This window comes from Thunnus maccoyii, chromosome 11 (genome assembly GCF_910596095.1).
Source record: "Thunnus maccoyii chromosome 11, fThuMac1.1, whole genome shotgun sequence".
In the NCBI taxonomy this organism is placed as follows: Eukaryota; Metazoa; Chordata; class Actinopteri; order Scombriformes; family Scombridae; genus Thunnus; species Thunnus maccoyii.
Window position 1 is genome coordinate 12,472,727 of NC_056543.1, and position 19,502 is coordinate 12,492,228.

The window sequence follows — 19,502 nt, forward strand, 5'->3', positions numbered from 1 at the left end:
CTTTTGCAATAGACCCTTTGAATGACCTAAACCAATTTCCCATCAGATGTCCTCAGGACATTTTGGATACGTAGTCACGCAGTAAGTGTGGCTAAGATGTTGAGACTGTATAAACATGTACATAATGTAAATTCTGAGTATGAAAGTCACTTTTAGAAATGGCAAAGACGCTCCTCTGTTCTTTTGCAATAGCTCTTTTGAATGACAGGCCATGCAATCAGGCTACAACCAAATATATCACTGACACCAACAACCGATGGAAAAGCTACAGCGGAAGATTTAAACTTTTATGGCCTCCTGGGTGCAGATGACTAAGTTATCATAAAAGTTACTCTCAACACTATCTCACCTTTCAGGGTTGGAGCTGTAAATACTTTCGGTGATGCCTACCTTGTAATTAAAGCCACTAACAGAAGGCTGTAGTCACAGATGATGCTTACAAAGCATTTTTCAAACTTTGTAATTAATCATGGTTTCTTACTGTAGCCGATTACTTTTTGCATGATGTGCATTATTGCACAGTCACTGAATCGAGTTAATTCTGACTCAGGGACTCTTTTACAGGCAATGCGACAGCTGTGGCATTAACTCTGAATTTGAATCTGAATAAAAAGGCTTTCTGAGGAAGCTTAAAGAGTGTGATTCTTGCTTTTGTTAACGCTACACTTAATGTTCAAATCTCTTGACTTGTATTCTTTAAAGCCCCTGAAAACATGGTTTCAAATCTTTAAGTTATTCAATATATTAAATATTTGACTAAATAAGCAACAATCAAAGTGTGGGATAAAAAAAAACAAAAACAAAACATAACCTTGCATTATTTATTAAAGATTCCCTCCAGACATGTTTTAAGACATATAAAGATTCTCTGTTTTGAATAATTTGTGCCTGATACGGGTTTTCCACAAAAAAGTTCAGTTGACTTGTTCAGAATTCATAAAATTATATCTCCTCCCTCCACATTGAAAAATCCAAAATCTGCAAATATTCTACAAATTAAACTGCTGGATCCAAGATGTCTCCTACTTAAAGCTACAGTATGCAAGTAAGTTTTATTTTTTTTGTTAGAATATGCTCCAAAGTAGCTTATAGCTTTAAAGATCCCCTCCAGACATGTTTAAGACAAATAAAAATATTCTGCTTTGAATAATTGTTTTTTTTCCACAAAAAAAGTTCAGTAACCTTGTTAGAAATTCTAAAAAATAACATCTGCTCCTTTTCTCTCATCAAAGATCCAGAATCTATGAATATGCAAATATTTTTCATTTCAGAAGTTTTCCTGCTGGACACAAGATGTCTCCTTCTTCACTGTAAAGTGCAGTCTCAGTGTTTGTGCACTGGAGGCTCCAGGTTTCCACATCACACTTGTGTAAACTGGATACTGGACCACAATTGGCTCCAAACTAGCTGTGATGTCACAAATCATGCTTGTAGGCACACGTCTTAAACTCAGATTAAAGGTGAGCACAGAGAAACATCCCACATTCGGCAGATAACTGTGAAAACATCTTTACAGTGAAGCACCAACATCAAAGGGAAGGAACAAGAAGAAAAAGTCATTTTTGAGTGGAAGGGGACTTTAATATTTAAAATCTCAGCTAACCTGCTACATCAGCGCTGTGTGGGTGTGGTTTGATTATATTTGAGCGACAGTCACCAAGCAACCCCAGAACTGTCATATTTTGATTCAAATGTCGCTAAATCCTGATTGTTGATGCTGATATGTGACATTGCTTTCTTTCAATGGAGCCACTCACATATGCACACATAGTGGTGTTTCCATCACTTCAGAGGACGTTACATTGACGTTGCGTCAATCATAGTAAGAAGCTGATTGAAAACAGTAACTTTAATTAAATATCATTATTATTATTATTTAATTACATTGTTTACTGTGTTATATAATTACATCTGATATGTAACCTCAGAGTTAAGAGTTTTATGACTACTTTGGTTGGCTGGACTTTGACTGCACGAGAAGAAAGCTGATTCAAATGTTAAAGCATAGGTCGACACTGAGGACCGAGAGTTTTGATTCCACTTGGAGTGAATATTTCAACAGGATAAAAGATGGAGGAGAAGGTTTCAGTGACCCACAGAGCACAAACACGGAAAGGTATGTTGTTGAATTACATTTGCTCTCACAGTTAAAGTCAAGATATAAACACTTTGAGTATAAACTGCAGCATTTATTTATATAGTCTTTGTAACACTTATATGACAGAATTAAAGTTGTTTAGTTTTATGGTAGTTTTATGTTTAAGTTTATGTTTGTCAAAGAAGGGAGACTAAGAACACAGACTTGCTAATACAATCTCATAAAAAAAAGTCCTTTTAATAGCTGTTCTGAAGCTTATGATCAAAATTGTAGAGATGTACTTAGCTGTTCTTTTGCGATAGACGCTTTGAATGACCTAAACCAATTTGGCAAAAACGCTCCTCTGTTCTTTTGCAATAGCACTTTTGGATGACAGGCCATGCATTCAGGCTACAACCAAATGTACCAACAACCTATGGAAAAGCTACAGCAGAAGATTTAAACTTTTATGGCTTCCTGGGTGCGGATGACTAAGTTATCATAAAAGATACTCTAAACACTATCTCAACTTTCAGGGTTGGAGCTGTAAATACCTTCACTGATGACCTTGTAATTAAAACCACAAACAGAAGGCTGTAGTAACAGATGATGTTTACAAAGCAGTTTTCAAACTATTAATTGATTTATCATTGTTTCCTCCTGTAAGAATTGATTGCTATTACTAATACTTGCTAATACAATCTTAACAAGGTCCGTTTAGTAGCTATTCGGGATGATGATGATCATCATCATCTTCAGCAGCAACTCCAGTTGTCATTGAATTGTAAACATTCAAATTTCAACTTTTGTGATTTAAGGACTTATTGTCAATGTTGGTTTAAAAGTTGAGATTGAAAGTTGATTCTTGACCTAGAAGACAACTGTTAACAGAACAATCAAAATGTCCATTTATTGTTTCACAGTCGAGAATGACCTTTCAATCTCAAGAACAGGCGCTTTGAGGTTCATTGCAAAAAAATTGTATCTTTCAAAAAATAATCATTTACTCAATATATATTCAATGTTTTATTCTCACTTCTGAGATAAGTTTTCCGTAGAGCTACAACAATAAGTCGATTAATGAATTAGTTGACTGACAGAAAATGAATCTGTGACTGTTCTGATGATCGAATAATCGTGTCTTTTTTTTAAGCAAAAATGCCAAAAATCCACAGGTTTCACTTTCTCAGTGATGAATTAATGCTTTTTTTTGTCATACATGGTAGTAAATTGAAAATCTTTGGATTTGTTGGCTGAACAAAACAAGACATCTAAGACGTCACCCTTGACTCTGGGAAATTATAACAGGCATTTTCACTATTTTTTTGACTATACTAAACAATTAAACGATTAATCAAGAAAAATAAATGGCAGATTAACTGATGATGAAAATAACTGTTTGTTGCAGCCCTAGTTTTCAACATAATTACCATTTACAACACTTGTGTTAAGGTAGGACTAAAATACAATGACGTATCTTCACTGTTGCTGAAACCTCGTCTCCCACCAGGAGGCAAACACTGTCTTCAGGAGCTGAGGATTGTCCTCCTGGGGCACGACTGGCTGGAGAAGAGTTCAACAGGTAATACCATCCTCGGCCGAAAGATGTTTGACATCAGCAGAGATGTGAAGATGTGCGTCCGGAGACAGGGTGTTCTTGGCGATGGGCGCCGAATCATTGTGGTCAACACCCCTGAAAGGTGGATCCACTACTCTGTCCGTGACCCTGGCCTGGTGAATGTGAACATGGCAACCTGCATGTCCATGTGCCCGCCAGGACCTCACGCTGTCCTCATAGTCATACCCGTGGACTCTCACCGAGGCAAGGAGTGGACAGTTGAGGGACCTCTGGAGCTGCTTAATGGCACACTGTGGAGAAACACAATAGTAATATTCACCAGATGTGAGAGACTGAGGGGAGCGTCTGTGGGGGATTTCATTGCAAGACATCGGTTTCTCAAGGAGGGTTTGGACAAGTGTGGACATAGGTACCACATTCTAGACACAAGCACTTGGGGAAAAGATGATGACACTCAGGTTGCAGAGCTTTTGGAGAAGATCGATGCAATGGTGGCAGGAAATGCAAAGGCAGGAGGAGCTGGTTATGTGACTACAAATGAGGAAGTCACGAGAATAACTGAGAGGGAAAGGAAAGCGGTAGAAGAGAGGGCGACTCTGAGGCGAATGAATGTGCAAGACGCCAGAAATACACTCAGATCTCTCATGGGTAAGCATCACTCAAAACAGCTATTATCAATACTTTTATAAGAATGGATCAAATGACTGTCTCTACTCACCTCTACAGAGCATTTTAGCCATTTTTAGTGCTTTTTTTTTGTTTGTTTGTTTGTTTTGCTTTGGCCTACAACTTTACTCTTTTGGTTCAGTCTCACAGCTCACAGGCAGCTGTTTTCAGCAGAAAAAAAAGGTCAGATAAACCCACTGTACGCAACCTGGCCAGCACCAAACAGCAGACAGACAAATATTTCACTCAGGAGTTGGTGCAGACCAAAAATAAAGTTAAAAGAGAGTGAATATTGGGCTTAAACTTGCCAGATGGACAAAAACACTCCGTAACTGCTGGACGTGTAAATATTCAAAGATTTGCTAAGTTCACCACATCAAATTAAAAGATAATATGTCAGTGTTGTGTTCACAGCTTGTTTCCGCTGCCCCCAAGTGGCCAACCAGTTATTGCAGGTTTAAATGGACATGGTACAAAAAGGTTGAAGTTAAATAAAAATAAACTCAAATTACATCAATTTTATGGTTCTAGCAAGTAATGTCAAACAACTTAAGTTTCTTAAAGCTTTCCCCTTTTGAGAGTTTGGGAACGCCTTACCTGTCCTCACAGATCCTTATGTAATTTTCTTTTTGTGCATCCAAACATGAGATTTTTCTCAGACAAAAATGTATTCTTGTTGTCTAAATCCTGATTATTATTATTTTTTGACTCAGGAGAGTACCCTCCGATTTCTATGCTTCGAATTCTGATTGTGGGACCAAAGCAGGTTGGAAAGAGCTCAGCTGGAAACATCATTGTTGGTGATGAAGTCTTTCAAGCCAGACATCCAACATCCCAATGTACTGAGAGACAGGGTGACGTTCACAAAAAGCGAGTCACTGTGGTTGATACTCCTGGCTGGAATGGGAGATACTGCTCTGAGGACACTCCACAGGAAGTTCAACAGCAAATTACCCACAGTGCATCTATATATAATCCTCATGCTGTCCTCGTGGTTGTACGTAGCGACGAGACCTACACTGAAACCGACCGGCTAAAAGTGGAGGAACACTTGAGCGTGCTCGGAGCTTGGGTATGGACTCGAACCATTGTGCTGTTCATGTGGGGAGAAAAACTGGGCTTCACTCCCATTGAGGAGCACATTGAGAGATGGCCTGCCCTACAGTGGTTGCTTGACAAATGTGGGAATAGATACCATGTTTTTAATAACTCAAACAAAGTTGGAGACATTCAGGTGGGAGATCTGCTGGCGAAGATTGAGGAAACTGAGGTGGAAAATGATAGTAGATACTTGCTGAGTAGTTTCATGAAAGTCCAAGAAAGCAACAGAAAGCTGAATCAGAGCTCCAAAATGATTGCACAACAGCTCATGAAGGTGAAGGAAGAAAATGATCTCCTAAAGCAAACAGTTGAGGAGAAGGAGAGAATGATAGAGGACATGATTAAGACAGCTATGGAGAAAGATAAGCAGATTGAAACTCTGAAGGTGACAACAGAGATGGAGAGGGAGGCAGAAGAGAGACGAAAGAAAGACCATGAAGAAGAGATTGGTATAAAATTAAAGGAGGCTGAGAGGGAAAACAACCAGCTCAAACAAGTCAATATGGAGAGACAAAAAATGATAACAAGCCTGGGTGAAAGATGTGCTGAGAAAGATGATGTGATAAAAGCAATGAAGGAAAGCAGCGAGGTAAAAGAGACAGCGCCAAAGAAACAAGAGCAACAGATCGCAGCCTTAATGAAACTATGTAAAAACAAAGACGAAGCACTGGACCAAATGATGGTGGATCACAAAAGAGAAGTGAAAGAGCTCAAAGAGACAATTGGAGAGCTGAAGAGAAGCAATGAAGATGCAAAGAAGGCGTTGAAAGCCAATATTGAAGGGACACAGATGCAAATACAGAAAAAAGAAACTGACACTGTGCACCACCACACGAAAACATTGATGAACCTCAAGACACTTGTGGAGCTCAGCAGACAACAGAAATGGCCATTCACAGTGCCTGCGAATCACAGTGGAGACACCACTAAACCAAGTGAGTACTGAGCCTGACAGAAATTATCCAGAGTCTGGTGTTGTTAAGCAAATGATGGGTCTCCTCTTGATTGACTGATGCCACTAACCTCTTTTCAGTTACAGAGACAGAACAGAAAAGGCAGGACACTGACACCATGCGGCCACATGAGAAGGTTGGTGAAAATGGACATTTCCAATAATTTTGGAAAATAATTAATGCATTATGCAAGGAGTGTAAGACAAGTGACCTATTTGTAATGTGTTTATAATTATGTCACAAAGCCCGAGTTTGTTCATTTTAGCTGGAGAAGTTAGGGTTAGTTTTGCTGAACCAGTCTGACCTTGAGTACACAATAACTAAACCATATCAATAAGACTCAGTGCTCTGTGGAGTTTGTTTCCATCAAAAGATGTCAGTATCATGAATATCCACAGCACATCTAAATGGTATCCTTCATTCGTTTTTGAAGCATTTGTATTGAACTAGAGAAATTATGATATGCATTCAGTGGTAAGTCATGAAGGTTTGTCCTCTTGGGATCATGAATGCCTGTTCCTGAATGCAATCCATCCAACATCTGTGAAGACCTTTCACTCTGGACCAAAACATCAAACAATGTCACCATGCCTTGAGCTACACCACTTGCATGGCAAAAACTGGATTATGGAAAATACTTTTTTTTGATGAAAAGTCAAGCATACAAACCTGTGCACATAAAAATGTAAGGACTGAAGTCAACAACAATTTTTGAGTCCAAGTTATATTTATTCTATTCTGGTCCACATAGGGTCTTGGTCTATTGCCACGTTTCTTGGGTCAATATGTCTGATGTCTTTAAAGGCGAGGAGAGTATCAGCTGTGAAGTGCAAAGAAATACACCCATTAACTGGTGGAGCATCATGAGGCTGCCAGTGTTGGTGTTCTCTCTGTATTTGGATCTGCACGGGTCAACAGCATTTTGAATCAGTCTAATTATCTTTGGCTCTATTTAGGCAGGTCTAACTGTCTTAAATAATCTTTTTTTGTTGTTTTTTGAGGAAGCCCATGCTTCCATCTTAAATTGGGTCCAAAGTGTTGGAGACACATCCTTCATGTGAACAGTTGGCCCAATACAGTCAACTTTCTTCTTAATAACAACCATGTCCCCACTGATCAATTTCAATATTATTAGTACTACAACCAAAGTACATATTATGACCAATTTGTAAGATACTGTGCAGTCATTCATTAATAACTCATATATTATAGTCATATATTAATAAAGCAGTTATGAATCTGTTTTCCACAGAGAGAGACCATAAACCAAATGTGGCAACCTGAGACGTACTCGACTCTGTCATCGCTGAGAGCTGGAGGTGCTGCGCTGGGGGCTGCAGTTGGGGCGATTGCTGGCTACTACAAAGTCACTACAGAGTTGAGGGCCCGGTCAGCTATCGGGGCTGCAGTAGGGGCTCTGCTGGGGAGCTTACTGGTCCAGGGAGCCTGGCCCCAGGAGAAGAAAATGGGGTCAGACAGCGGCAGCAAGTGAGTCTCTACCATGAGGCTTCTGAGACATATTGAATGTAAAATTCTTCAAAACGTTTTGGCAAGAGTATGCACGGCTAAGGTGTCCATCTATACATATATCTATCTAGATTTTTGCTTTCATTCGGATTTTTTAGAGATTTGTAAACTTATCACTGTTCGGTAATGATTGGACTCACAACAGCCTTTCACAAGTTTTAAAATACACAGCTTCTTTGTCACTTTATTGCCATAAACCTTCATTATTGTCCATGCACTCACTGCAAGCAAGCACCCCCGCCCCTTTCTACTTTTTTAATTATTTTTCTGAGCAGTAACATGAACAAGAGTCTGAATAATCAATCAGTATTTCCTGAAACAGAGGTCGATCCCTCCCTTCCCTCAAACTGGCTGGACATCGGAGAGCCTTGCAATGTTGCAGGTTAAAGTTCAATCAAAAACACATAGACAAGAGTTCTGATGAGCCAAAATAGATGATAACATCTGTGCTGGTTTACTGTGGGCGTAAGGGCTGTAGACTGTAAGGATTCTGTGATTTTGAGGTGTAACCTTTTTTGTAGTATGTGCATTAATGAATTCAGTTTAAAACTCATGGGGAGTACTGGTCAGCCTGTGAATACAATTGTATAATGTTTTCTGTAGCAGAAGCTTTGTCAAGTCTGAATAAATAACCCTAAAAAATAATCAGAGTTATTTCATCTTAGCAGAGTTTGCCTTGGATGATTATAACCTCTTTAGAATGGATAGAAACTCAAGAGGAGGAGGTGTGGCCATTTACACAAGAGCTCATTTTACTTATACTGTATACTGTATCACAGTAGAAAAATGTTGGCTCTGAATATGTGTATTGCACATAATAATTCTGTTATTGTGGTTGCTGTGTACAGACCGCATACTGATTCCTCCTCAGCTGTTGATGCAATAGCTGATCTTTTAGCTCCATATAAAAATTCAGAGATGATTTTACTGGGTGATTTGAACTTAAAATGGTTGAGTTCTGTCTCTGATTATTTAAAAGAACTCTGTGGCAATATTAATCCACTAGACGGTATATTATAACTATATTAATCTAATAAACGGTACAGTTCCTAAGGTCTGGAAGGCTGCTTGTATGTAACTCCATTACATAAAGGTGGTGGAACTGCCGAGCTTTACAATGATAGGTGTATCTCTAAATTGTCATACATAGCAAAAATACTAAAATCTCTAGTAAATGATCAGATTAAATCATTCCTCTCAGCACTTTCTGTTCTAAGCATACACCAATCTGGTTTTAGAGAAAAGCACAGCACTGTTACTGCCGCCACTCTTGTTTTAAATAGAAAGAAACACTGTGCAGCTCCTTTTATTGATCTTTCAAAGGCATTCCTTACACTTGATCATGCATTTGCTTTTAAAAAGGCTTCATAGTATCGGATTTGATGAAATTGCTTATAAATGTTTTCAGATTTACCTCATGGACAGACGTCAGTGTTGTTCAAATTGCAAAAGGTGTCCCACAAGGCTCAGTCTTTGGGCCTGTTATGTTCACTCTTTACATAAATGATATTGTTTCCGCTGTAACTGAATGTAATATACATCTTTATGCTGATGACACTATCTTTTATGGCATTGCTTATGCTGTACATTCTGCTGTAAAATCTCTCCAACACTGCTTTGCTGATTTAGAAATTGCACTCAATATCCATAATTTAGTTCTAAGTAAAGATAACTTAATTTGTGTTTTTCATCAGAGCCATAAATATTGATTATAATAACCTCGTCATCTCTACTGAAAATGGTACAAATATCGAAAGGGTCATGGAGTACAAGTATCTTGAAATTTGGATTGATGAGAAGGTATCTTTAAGATATCATGTGACTATACTGGTGAGCAATTTAAGACAAAAAATTGGTTTCTTCTACAGGAATAAAACATAATTTCCTCTGCATTGTAGAAGGACGTTTGTTGAGGCAGCTTTATCAGTCCTGGGTTATGGTGACATTTTATACATGCATGCTTCAGCTGTTACTCTTAAGCCTTTAGATACTGTTTATTACGCTGCACTATTTATTACCAGTGATAATGATGATACTCATCATTTTGAGCTGTATACTAAGGTTGGGTGGCCCTCCCTCTCTGTAAGGCTCTGTGATAGACATTGTTTCCAGTAAGGGCTCTATAAATAAATAAAACCCTTACTGATTTTTTTTTTACCCCATCACACCCCCTTGCTGCTGTCTTTTAATGCGGGCCCTTATCAAACATGCTCAAATGATTGGATTACACTGAAGGTGATGGCTGTTTTTACTGAGCTTGGAAAATCCAGTTTTTCTTACTGCACACCTACAACCTTGAATAATATGAAGAACAATCTAAAACTTACTTCATTTTTATTGTTAGGACACTTTAAATTTTAAATTTAATCCTATTTCACTACCAGCTGTTCTTGTTTTAGTTACTTGGTTTGTTTTAAATTTTAGCTGTTTTTATTTGCTCTTAAGTTTTCATTATTTTACTGGCTTTGGCTTTTTACTGTTTTAACTTTTTATCGCCATCTTTATCATATGTTCCTTATCTGTGTCTCTTGATGCCTTTGTTGTATTGTGTGTTTTATAAGAATAAGAATTTAAGGGCTGTGATATACTATGATGTAAAAACAAGAAGAAAAACAAGACAAGAGTTAAATGTTTAAAATAATTTAAAAAAAATATTGTATGTAATGTGTGTATACTGTATGTGTGCACATGCCAGTGTATAATACAGGTGTGTGCGTTTTAGGATATACTATTTTGTATAATGTAGTGTGACAAATTTCCTGTGTTAAAAGACACTAACTGTATTTCATCCAAAAGCAGGACAAAAACATATCCATATATTCATACAAGTTACAAAGAGCATATTAGACATCAAATTAACAAAATTTGAAGGGTTACACACTTTATTAGTAAGCATATATCGAGGCCTGCCTCATACATGTGGAACAGACTGGGACACATTTTGCAGACATCTTCAGGAAAACAGACATCATAATATATCTTAAAGCACATACATTGATCTGCAAATTGGCTTCAGTTATACACCCTATATACATTACATCTGTTGCTTTACTTCTTCATAGATAATTTTCTATTAATGTAAACTAAACCCAGAATCCTAATTGGGATTTTGGTCAGTTTAAATCCATATATCAGAGGATTCAAAACTGGAGGAATAAGGAGAAATTCTATAGCGATGAAGTTTTGGAGACTTTGAGGTAAATCTCTGGAGCCAAATCTCTTATATATCAGATCAAAAATTATTACAACAAGGAATGTGATTGAAGAAATTAAATGGGGGCACACAGGTCTGCATAAACTTTGCCCTGTCTTCTGTCTCACACATTTTTAATAAGGTGCATATAAGTCCAAATGATGAAGAACCCATGAGACACATAAATGAAAATTGTTGCATATGCAATCACACTGTTTGAAACGGTGTCAGTGTCAGAACAGGCAAGTTTAACAATTTCCCAGTTCACACAAAAGTGTTTCTCAATGTTTGAACCACATAACCTCAATCTAGACGTTAGTAGAATACTGATGGAAAAAATGCAAAAAGGTGTAAGCCAGGAGAAACAGGAAAGCTGAGAGAGCCTCCTCTTCGTCATCAAAGAGTGGTAGTGCAGCAGTGGACATATAGCCAGATATCTGTCGTAGGCCATAACTGCTAGAATGGACAAATCACTGCAAGCAAATGAGTACATTATAAAAGCCTGAAAAAGACATCCACTGTATGAGATTGATGCAAAAACTGCATAAGATGTACATAGGCTCATGCAGAATTTCATTTAAGATAAGGATCATGATAAGAGAGACATTGACAAACAAAATGACAAAGTAATACAGTAAAGTGAGTGAGAAGATGGTGAGTCTGTAATTCATTGTCTCATTATCCCTGATAAGATAAAAATTCTCACAACAGAAACATTATCCATGATTAGAGAACAAATCTTCAGTTTTCAGATGTTCAAATTCTACCTCTCCAACATGCAACAGGTGGTTACAGAGTATGGGCTTACACCGTGCTGTCTGTTCTGACACTGATCTCACTCCACACCATCTATTGATTGCTTTCACAACAACAACATAACAGCTGGGAATTCAGACTGGTCTGTCTGGCTCCAGCACTCTGCATTTCAAATGGCTCAGTCATTACGAAATGCTACCCTTTGGTAATTCATGCATACATTTTTAGCCCCTTCAATACATAGTCCTCTAATTTTAGGGCAGTGCAGCTGGACAGTGATGTGACATAGAAGTGCAACTTATGATTATTCTCCTTATCGATATATCTTCCAATTGTTTTCTTGATTAATCAATTAATCTTTTTTGTTTTGTCTATAAAATGTCAAAAAATAGTAAAAAAAAAAATGCCTGTTGTAATTTCTTAGAGTTCATGGTGACTTCTTTCATCAGTCCAGTTCAACAGTCAGAGATCTAAAGATATTCAGTTTACTATCTTGTATGACACAGAAAAGCTTCAAATCCTCAAATTTGAGAAACTGCAACCAGCAAATATTAAGTGTTTTTGCTTAAAAAATGACTAAAAACAGGTGTGTAAGACAGGTGTGTGTGTGTTTTAGGGCATATTATTTCGTATGATGTAGTGTGACAAATTTCCTGTATTAAAAGACACTAATTGCATTTCATACAAGAGCAGAACAAAAACATATCCATATATTCATACAAGTTACAAAGAGCATACTAGACATCAAATTAACAAATTTAAAGGGTTACACACTTATTAGTAAGCATATAACAAGGCCATCCTTCCTCATACATGTGGAACAGACTGGGACACATTTTGCAGATATCTTGAGGAAAACAGACATCGTAATTTGTCTTAAAGCACATACATTAATCTGCAAATTGGCTTCAGTTATACACCCTATATACATTACATCTGTTGCATTACTTCTTCATAGATGATTTTCTTTTAACATAAACTAAACCCAGAATCCTATTTCGTATTTTGGTCAGTTTAAATCCATATATCAGAGGATTCATAAATGGAGGAATAAGGAGAAATTCTATAGCGATGAAGTTTTGGAGGCTTTGAGGTAAATCTCTGGAGCCAAATCGCATATACATCAGATCAAAAATTATTACAATAAGGAATGTGATTAAAGAGACTAAATGGGGAACACAGGTCTGCATAAACTTTGCCCTGTCTTCTGTGGACCTCACACATTTTTTAATAAGGTGCATGTAAGTCCAAATGATGAAGAACCCATGAGACACATAAATGAAAATTGTTGCATATGCAATCACACTGTTTGATACAGTGTCAGTGTCAGAACAGGCAAGTTTAACAATTACCCAGTTCACACAAAAGAGTTTCTGAATGTTTGAACCACATAACCTCAATCTAGACGTTAGTAGAATACTGGTGGAAATAATGCAAAAAGGTGTAAGCCAGGAGAAACAGGAAAGCTGAGAGAGCCTCCTCTTCGTCATCAAAGAGTGGTAGTGCAGCGGTCGACATATAGCCAGATATCTGTCGTAGGCCATAACTGCTAGAATGGACAATTCACTGCAAGCAAATGAGTACACTATAAAAGCCTGAAAAAGACATCCACTGTATGAGATTTCTTGAGAAGACCACAGGAGATCTAAGAGGAATTTTGGGTAGAAACCTGTCGTCCCGTAAAGTCCATTGATGCAAAAATTGCACAATAAGATGTACATAGGCTCATGCAGATTTTCATCTAAAATAATGATCATGATGAGAGAGATATTGACAAACAAAATAACACAGTAATACAGTAAAGTGAGTGAGAAGATGGTGAGTCTGTAATTCATTGTCTCATTTATCCCTGATAAAATAAAAATTCTTACAACAGAAACGTTATCCATGATGAGAGAACAAATCTTCAGTTTTCAGATGTTCAAAATCTACCTCTCCAACATGCAGCAGGTGGTTACAGAGTAAGGGCTTACACTGTGCCGTCTGTTCTGACTCTGATTTCCCTCCACACCATCTATTCATAATCGCTTTCACAACAACAACAACAACAACACAGCAGCTGGGAATTCAGAATGGGCTGTTTGGCTCCAGCACTCTGCATTTCAAATGGCACAATCACTATGAAATGCTACCTTTTGGTAATTAGTGTATACAATTTAGCCCCTTTAATGTATAGTCCTCTAATTTTAGCACAGTGCAGCTGGACAGTGATGTCAAAAAGGGCTGCAACTAATGATTATTCTCTTTATCAATTAATCTTTCAGTTATTTTCTTGATTAATCCTTTTTTTTGTCTATAAAATATCAGAAATTTCTTAGAGCTCATGGTGATTTCTTCTTTAATCAATCCACTTCAACAGTCCAAAAGAAGAGTATGATCCACTGTGACAAATGCATTTGATAAATCCATGAACAGGGTAATACAACACTCCTTCTTATCCAAACAAATTATATCACTTACTACCTTACATATGGCTGTCAAAGTGCAATGACGAGGTCTGAGACCAGACTTATGGGGGTTTAAAATACAGTGCTCAGATAAGAAATTACGCATTTGATTTGTTGATGAGCTTTTCTAAGATTTTGGCTAAACATGACGCTGGTGTCACCGCCTTTATGCAGAGGCTGTACATGTACTGCTTTCCACTGTTTAGGAATATCTCCGGATATAAGAGGTAAATTAAAAATATGTGTTAAAGGATACCAGAGAGAAGTGTATCTAGTAACTATGAGATAAAACATCTTGATAAAGACTGACCTCACGAGAGAAACAAGAGCATAAAGACCATGTTTATATTTATCTGAGAAGGACCTCCAGCAGCTGCGTTAATTATGACTCTTGTCTGTCAGGAAGAAACACAACAGTCATATGAATCATTTTTGTAAGTAAGTAAGTAAAATTTATTTATACAGCGCTTTTCACAGACAATTGTTACAAAGTGCTTTATATGAGCATGATGCCACAAAGAAATACAGAAACAGAAAAAACCACAATAACTTACTCAAACGCCTGTCTAAAAAGGTATGTTTTCAGCTGCTTTTTAAGTGAATAAGCAGAATCAGCAGACCTTAAGGGTGCAGGCAGAGCATTCCAATACTTAGGTGCCACGGCCTCAAAAGAGAGTAAATTTTGCATGTTTGACCTAAGAGAGCGAGCTGATGTGTATGGGTGTAGTAGATCAGCAACACAGGCAGGAGCCTGACCGTGCAGAGCTTTGTAAGTAAGAGTGAGAATTTTGAACTGAATCCTAAAAGCAACAGGAAGCCAACGAAGAGTTTTAAGTATAGGTGTAATGTGAGACCATCTATTTGACCTGGTGAGTAGTCTTGCGGCAGCATTTTGGATTGTCTGCAGACGATCGACAGCAGAGATACTAAGAGAGGTAAATAGTGCGTTGCAGTAGTCAATGTGAGAAGAAATAAAGGCATGTATAAGAATTTCTAGTTCAATTCTTGAAACTACAGATCTCATTTTACTGATATTTCTCAAGTGGAAAAAGCAAGATGTGGTAAACTGCTTTACATGGGTGTCAAATGATGAGGACTGATCAAATATTACCCCTAAATTGCGCAGGTTGGAGTGGGCAGCGGAGGAAAGAGGCCCAATACTTTTTATAAAAAACTTTTTATAATCACAGGGGCAACCTCTTCTGGGGCGAAAACCAGAACCTCTGTCTTATCAGCATTGAACTGTAGGTAGTTTTCTGCCATCCAGTGTTTAATAGCATTAAGACAGAGCCTGGATAACCTAAAAGACTCACTAGGTTTGAATGAGAAGTGGAGTTGGATATCGTCTGCATATAAATGATAAGTAACATCAAAACTGCTGATGATCCGTCCCAAGGGCAGCAAAAATAGAGAGAATAATAGGGGCTCCAGAATCGAACCTTGTGGGACACCGCAAGAGAGTGGAGAGAAGTCAGACACAGAGTCAATAGAGACAGTAAAACTTCCATCAGTGAGATAAGATGAAATCCAGTCCAATGCTATGCCTGATATACCCACCCAATCATGTAACCTCTTTATCAGGATATGATGGTCTACTGTGTCAATTGCAGAACTGAGGTCAAGTAATACTATTATAGAACAGTTACAGAAATTTTTCCACTTTTTGTTATAATAGTTTGTAACAGGCACTCCCAAACAATGCTGTCTTGCCAACTGGGGTCAGCATATGGGTCATATGGGTCATTTTAATATGAGGTAGTATGTCTTTAGGTTTTGAGAACCTGTAGCTCAGCTATGCTTTCAAGTTTTCCCATCAAAACAGGTGCACCAAAACTGCAAGGAGGGTCAATCAGTGACAGTATTTACACACCCACAAGGTTCTGAGAAGGAGCCTCATCAGGCAGAATAAATGGAAACACCTGTGTGGGTGGACCATGATTGTGTATGGTGGTGTACAGTAATGAAGGCTGCATTTTAATTACAATTTTAAATATAGAAATCATACTTAGCATACTAGAAATGTATCTGACTTTTTTAAAGTAAATGTTACATGCCTAGCCTAGCTCCCGATAAGTAAAATTGCAGAGGATTTTACTTATTACTTACCTCAAAAATATGTCTTGTGCAGTGGTTGATTTAGCCGCTTGACCTCTTGCACCACCATTAATAAGAAGCATCTTGCAATCAGTAGCGTTCTGTCTCTGACAGTTATGTTATCTGATGTAACTGGTTCTCGAAAAAAAAACAGATTTATGGACTAAATTCAAGCTGCAGCACAACAGTTACTTTCAGTCAGCGATCCTTCCTTCCTTCCCTCCTCCAGATTTTTCTTTTCATTTTAACCTGTATAGATAATATTATTATAGTCAGGGAGAATATCCCTGTTCGTCTACATTTCTACTTTCCCTAAAACATATCAACTACTACCCTGAATTATTCCAACAAATTATGAGACACTCTTATCAAATGAAAACACAAATAATTAATTTACAAAAAAACAAAAAAAAACCCTTGCTACCAGTAGAAATGTCTCTTGTATTATTCCATGTGTCTGAACAGTGACTTTATAAACTGGTTTGACGGATCTGTTCACTATATGTGCAGATGTTGAAAAAGATTCAGAGGCTAATATTTGATATCTCTTTTGTCATATTGCTGTGTTGGCAGTGGTAACTGTGCACCCTTATTTACATTTGGACAGTACATGACACTGTCTATGAAAATAGAAAAAGACAAATGAGAAGCACCTACTCTGTATTAACCAGTAGACAGTGCCTTTTCCACTAACCTTGTGATAGACAAGAATAACACCTGTAACTAGAGTTGTTCCGATACAGATACCAGTATCTGCCTAAAATGCTGGATCAGGTAATATATTAATAAACTTAACGTAGTTTCACACCCGGGTAAAACTGCAGTTTTCCTGGAAATCAATTCTTCTTTGCTGCTCCAAAACAGTAGCCTACACAGCAAGCTGTGCTGTGCAGCCACTGGCAATTACTGTTTTAAAGTGGCAAAGGAGAATTTACAGCAGTCTTATAAAGCATTTAAAGATGCATTACATGAAAGATCCATACACATCCATACATGGTTCGTAGTATACAGCTGTTAATTTTTTTTTTTTTGTAACGCAATGGTATTGGATTGGTACTTGGTATCGGCTGATACGCAAGTTCAGGTATCGGAATTGGTGTCGGGAAGGAAAAAATGGTATTGGAACATCTCTTCCTGTAACCATGGTAACTGTTGACATAAAGGACAGCGACAGCTACAGCTTCAAAGTGCTTAGAAGAAATAAAAATTAACAATACATGACAAAAACGTAATAATAAAGTCTCACTGATGAAAACTAAAATGTCTTTATTTTTTGTTGATAAAACTAACAAAAATCTAATGACTAAAATTTGACCAAAACTACTATCATGGAAAACTATGAAAACTAGCATATATTTACATTTGAGAAGCTGGTACCAATGCATTTTTGGCTATTTTTTATGTTAAAAATGACTTAAATGATTAATCAGTCATCTAAATTGTCAACAATTAATTTTCTGTCAATCGATTAATCAATAAATCATCTAATGATTTCAGCTCTAGAGTACTACCAAGTATAATGGGGGTCAATAGGGGCCCAACAACAAATGTTTGCCCTCATAGGAGGTTATTGCAGCCATGTTTACAATACATACTGGAACAAAAAAGGAAAACACAAAAGGATGACCATGTCCACATACTGGTATTCATACATGTCACATGTTGCATGCCAGAAATAACACATTTTCAACAAAACAAAACAAAAGTTAAACACTTTGTCAGTAAGCATGTATTGAGGCGTGTATTCATTAGTCATGTAGAACAGGTTGGGACATTCTGCAGACATTTTCAGGATCATGATATATCTTAAAGCAAATTGATCTAGAAATCAAACTTTATGGAAGAGGTAATTTTCCTTTTATGTAAACTAAACCCAGAATCCTATTTCGGATTTTGGTCAGTTTAAATCCATATATCAGAGGATTCATAACTGGAGGAATAATGAGAAATTCTGTAGCGATGAAGTTTTGGAGGCTTTGAGGTAAATCTTTGGAGCCAAATCGCATATTCATCAGATCAAAAACAACTGCAACTGTGCAAGTGATTAAAGAGATTAAATGGGGCATACAGGTCTGCATAAACTTTACCTTGTCTTCTGTAGACCGCACACAAGTCGTAATAAGGTGCATATAAGTCCAAATGATGAAGAACCCATGTGACACATAAATGAAAATTGTTGCATATGCAATCACACTGTTTGATACAGTGTCAGTGTCAGGACAGGCAAGTTTAACAATTACCCAGTTCACACAAAAGTGTTTCTCAATCTTTGAACCACAAAACTTGAGTTTTGAAGTAAGCAGAACATTGATGGAGAAAATGCAAAAAGGTGTAAGCCAGGAGAAACAGACCAGCTGAGAGAGCCTCTTCTTTGTCATCAAAGAGTGGTAGTGCAGTGGTCGACATATTGCCAGATATCTGTCGTAGGCCATAACTGCTAGAATGGACAATTCACTGCAAGCAAATGAGTACATTATAAAAGCCTGAAAAAGACATCCACTGTATGAGATTTCTTGAGAAGACGACAAGAGATCTAAGAGGAATTTTGGGTAGAAACCTGTCGTCCCATAAAGGCCACTGATGCAAAAATTACACAAGAAGATGTACATAGGCTCATGCAGATTTTCATTTAAGATAATGATCATGATGAGAGAGATATTGACAAACAAAATAATACAGTAATACAGTAAAGTGAGTGAGAAGAGAGTGACTCTGTAATTAACCGTCTCATTTATCCCAGACAGAGTAAAAATTATTACAACAGAAACATTATCCATGATGAGAGAACAAATCTCATCAGACCTTCCCAGTGTCACAGCATAAGTGGTCACAGAGTAAGAGGTCACCCTGTGCTGTAGCCACATTGTTAAATGCACTGTTGTCTCTTCACACCGTCTATTAATAACAGCAAGACAACAACAACACAGCTGGGAATTGAAACTCAAAGCCTTCTTTGCACATGGATAACTGAGTTATCCAGATTAAAATGTTGATGATTTGACATGAGTCTGGATATTTTAGCTCTTCAAAATCGTTTTAATCTGAATATGTTGTGATAGCAACAAGTCCTTAAACCCAAACCTGCTGAAGTGCAGGCTTTTATAACATT

At 37.4% G+C, this 19,502-nt stretch overlaps 3 protein-coding genes and 1 pseudogene across 4 annotated transcripts; 1 reads left to right on the forward strand and 3 right to left on the reverse strand.

Annotated features, from left to right (window-relative positions):
• The first annotated feature begins 1,724 nt into the window (after window positions 1-1,724).
• LOC121907196 (GTPase IMAP family member 8-like) lies at window positions 1,725-8,664 on the forward strand. 2 transcript variants are annotated; one of them, XM_042426622.1, is made up of 6 exons: window positions 1,725-1,822; window positions 2,009-2,116; window positions 3,588-4,304; window positions 5,036-6,358; window positions 6,457-6,512; window positions 7,629-8,664. In XM_042426622.1, exons 2-6 carry the CDS (start codon window positions 2,071-2,073, stop codon window positions 7,866-7,868), a joined length of 2,382 nt encoding a protein of 793 aa, XP_042282556.1. In that variant the 5' UTR covers window positions 1,725-1,822; window positions 2,009-2,070; the 3' UTR covers window positions 7,869-8,664. The 2 variants fall into 2 exon arrangements, with proteins under 2 accessions (XP_042282556.1, XP_042282557.1); XM_042426623.1 differs by having other exon boundaries at window positions 1,731-1,822; window positions 2,063-2,116.
• A 2,287-nt stretch (window positions 8,665-10,951) lies between these two features.
• Window positions 10,952-11,820, reverse strand: LOC121906466 (annotated as a pseudogene).
• A 976-nt stretch (window positions 11,821-12,796) lies between these two features.
• LOC121907236 (olfactory receptor 6C1-like) lies at window positions 12,797-13,741 on the reverse strand. Its single transcript, XM_042426684.1, has one exon. It carries the CDS (start codon window positions 13,739-13,741, stop codon window positions 12,797-12,799), a length of 945 nt encoding a protein of 314 aa, XP_042282618.1.
• Window positions 13,742-18,228: 4,487 nt separating this feature from the next.
• Window positions 18,229-19,170, reverse strand: LOC121906468 (olfactory receptor 6C1-like). Its single transcript, XM_042425328.1, has one exon. The coding sequence runs from the start codon at window positions 19,168-19,170 to the stop codon at window positions 18,229-18,231; it is 942 nt and encodes a 313-aa protein (XP_042281262.1).
• Between the last annotated feature and the right edge of the window lie 332 nt (window positions 19,171-19,502).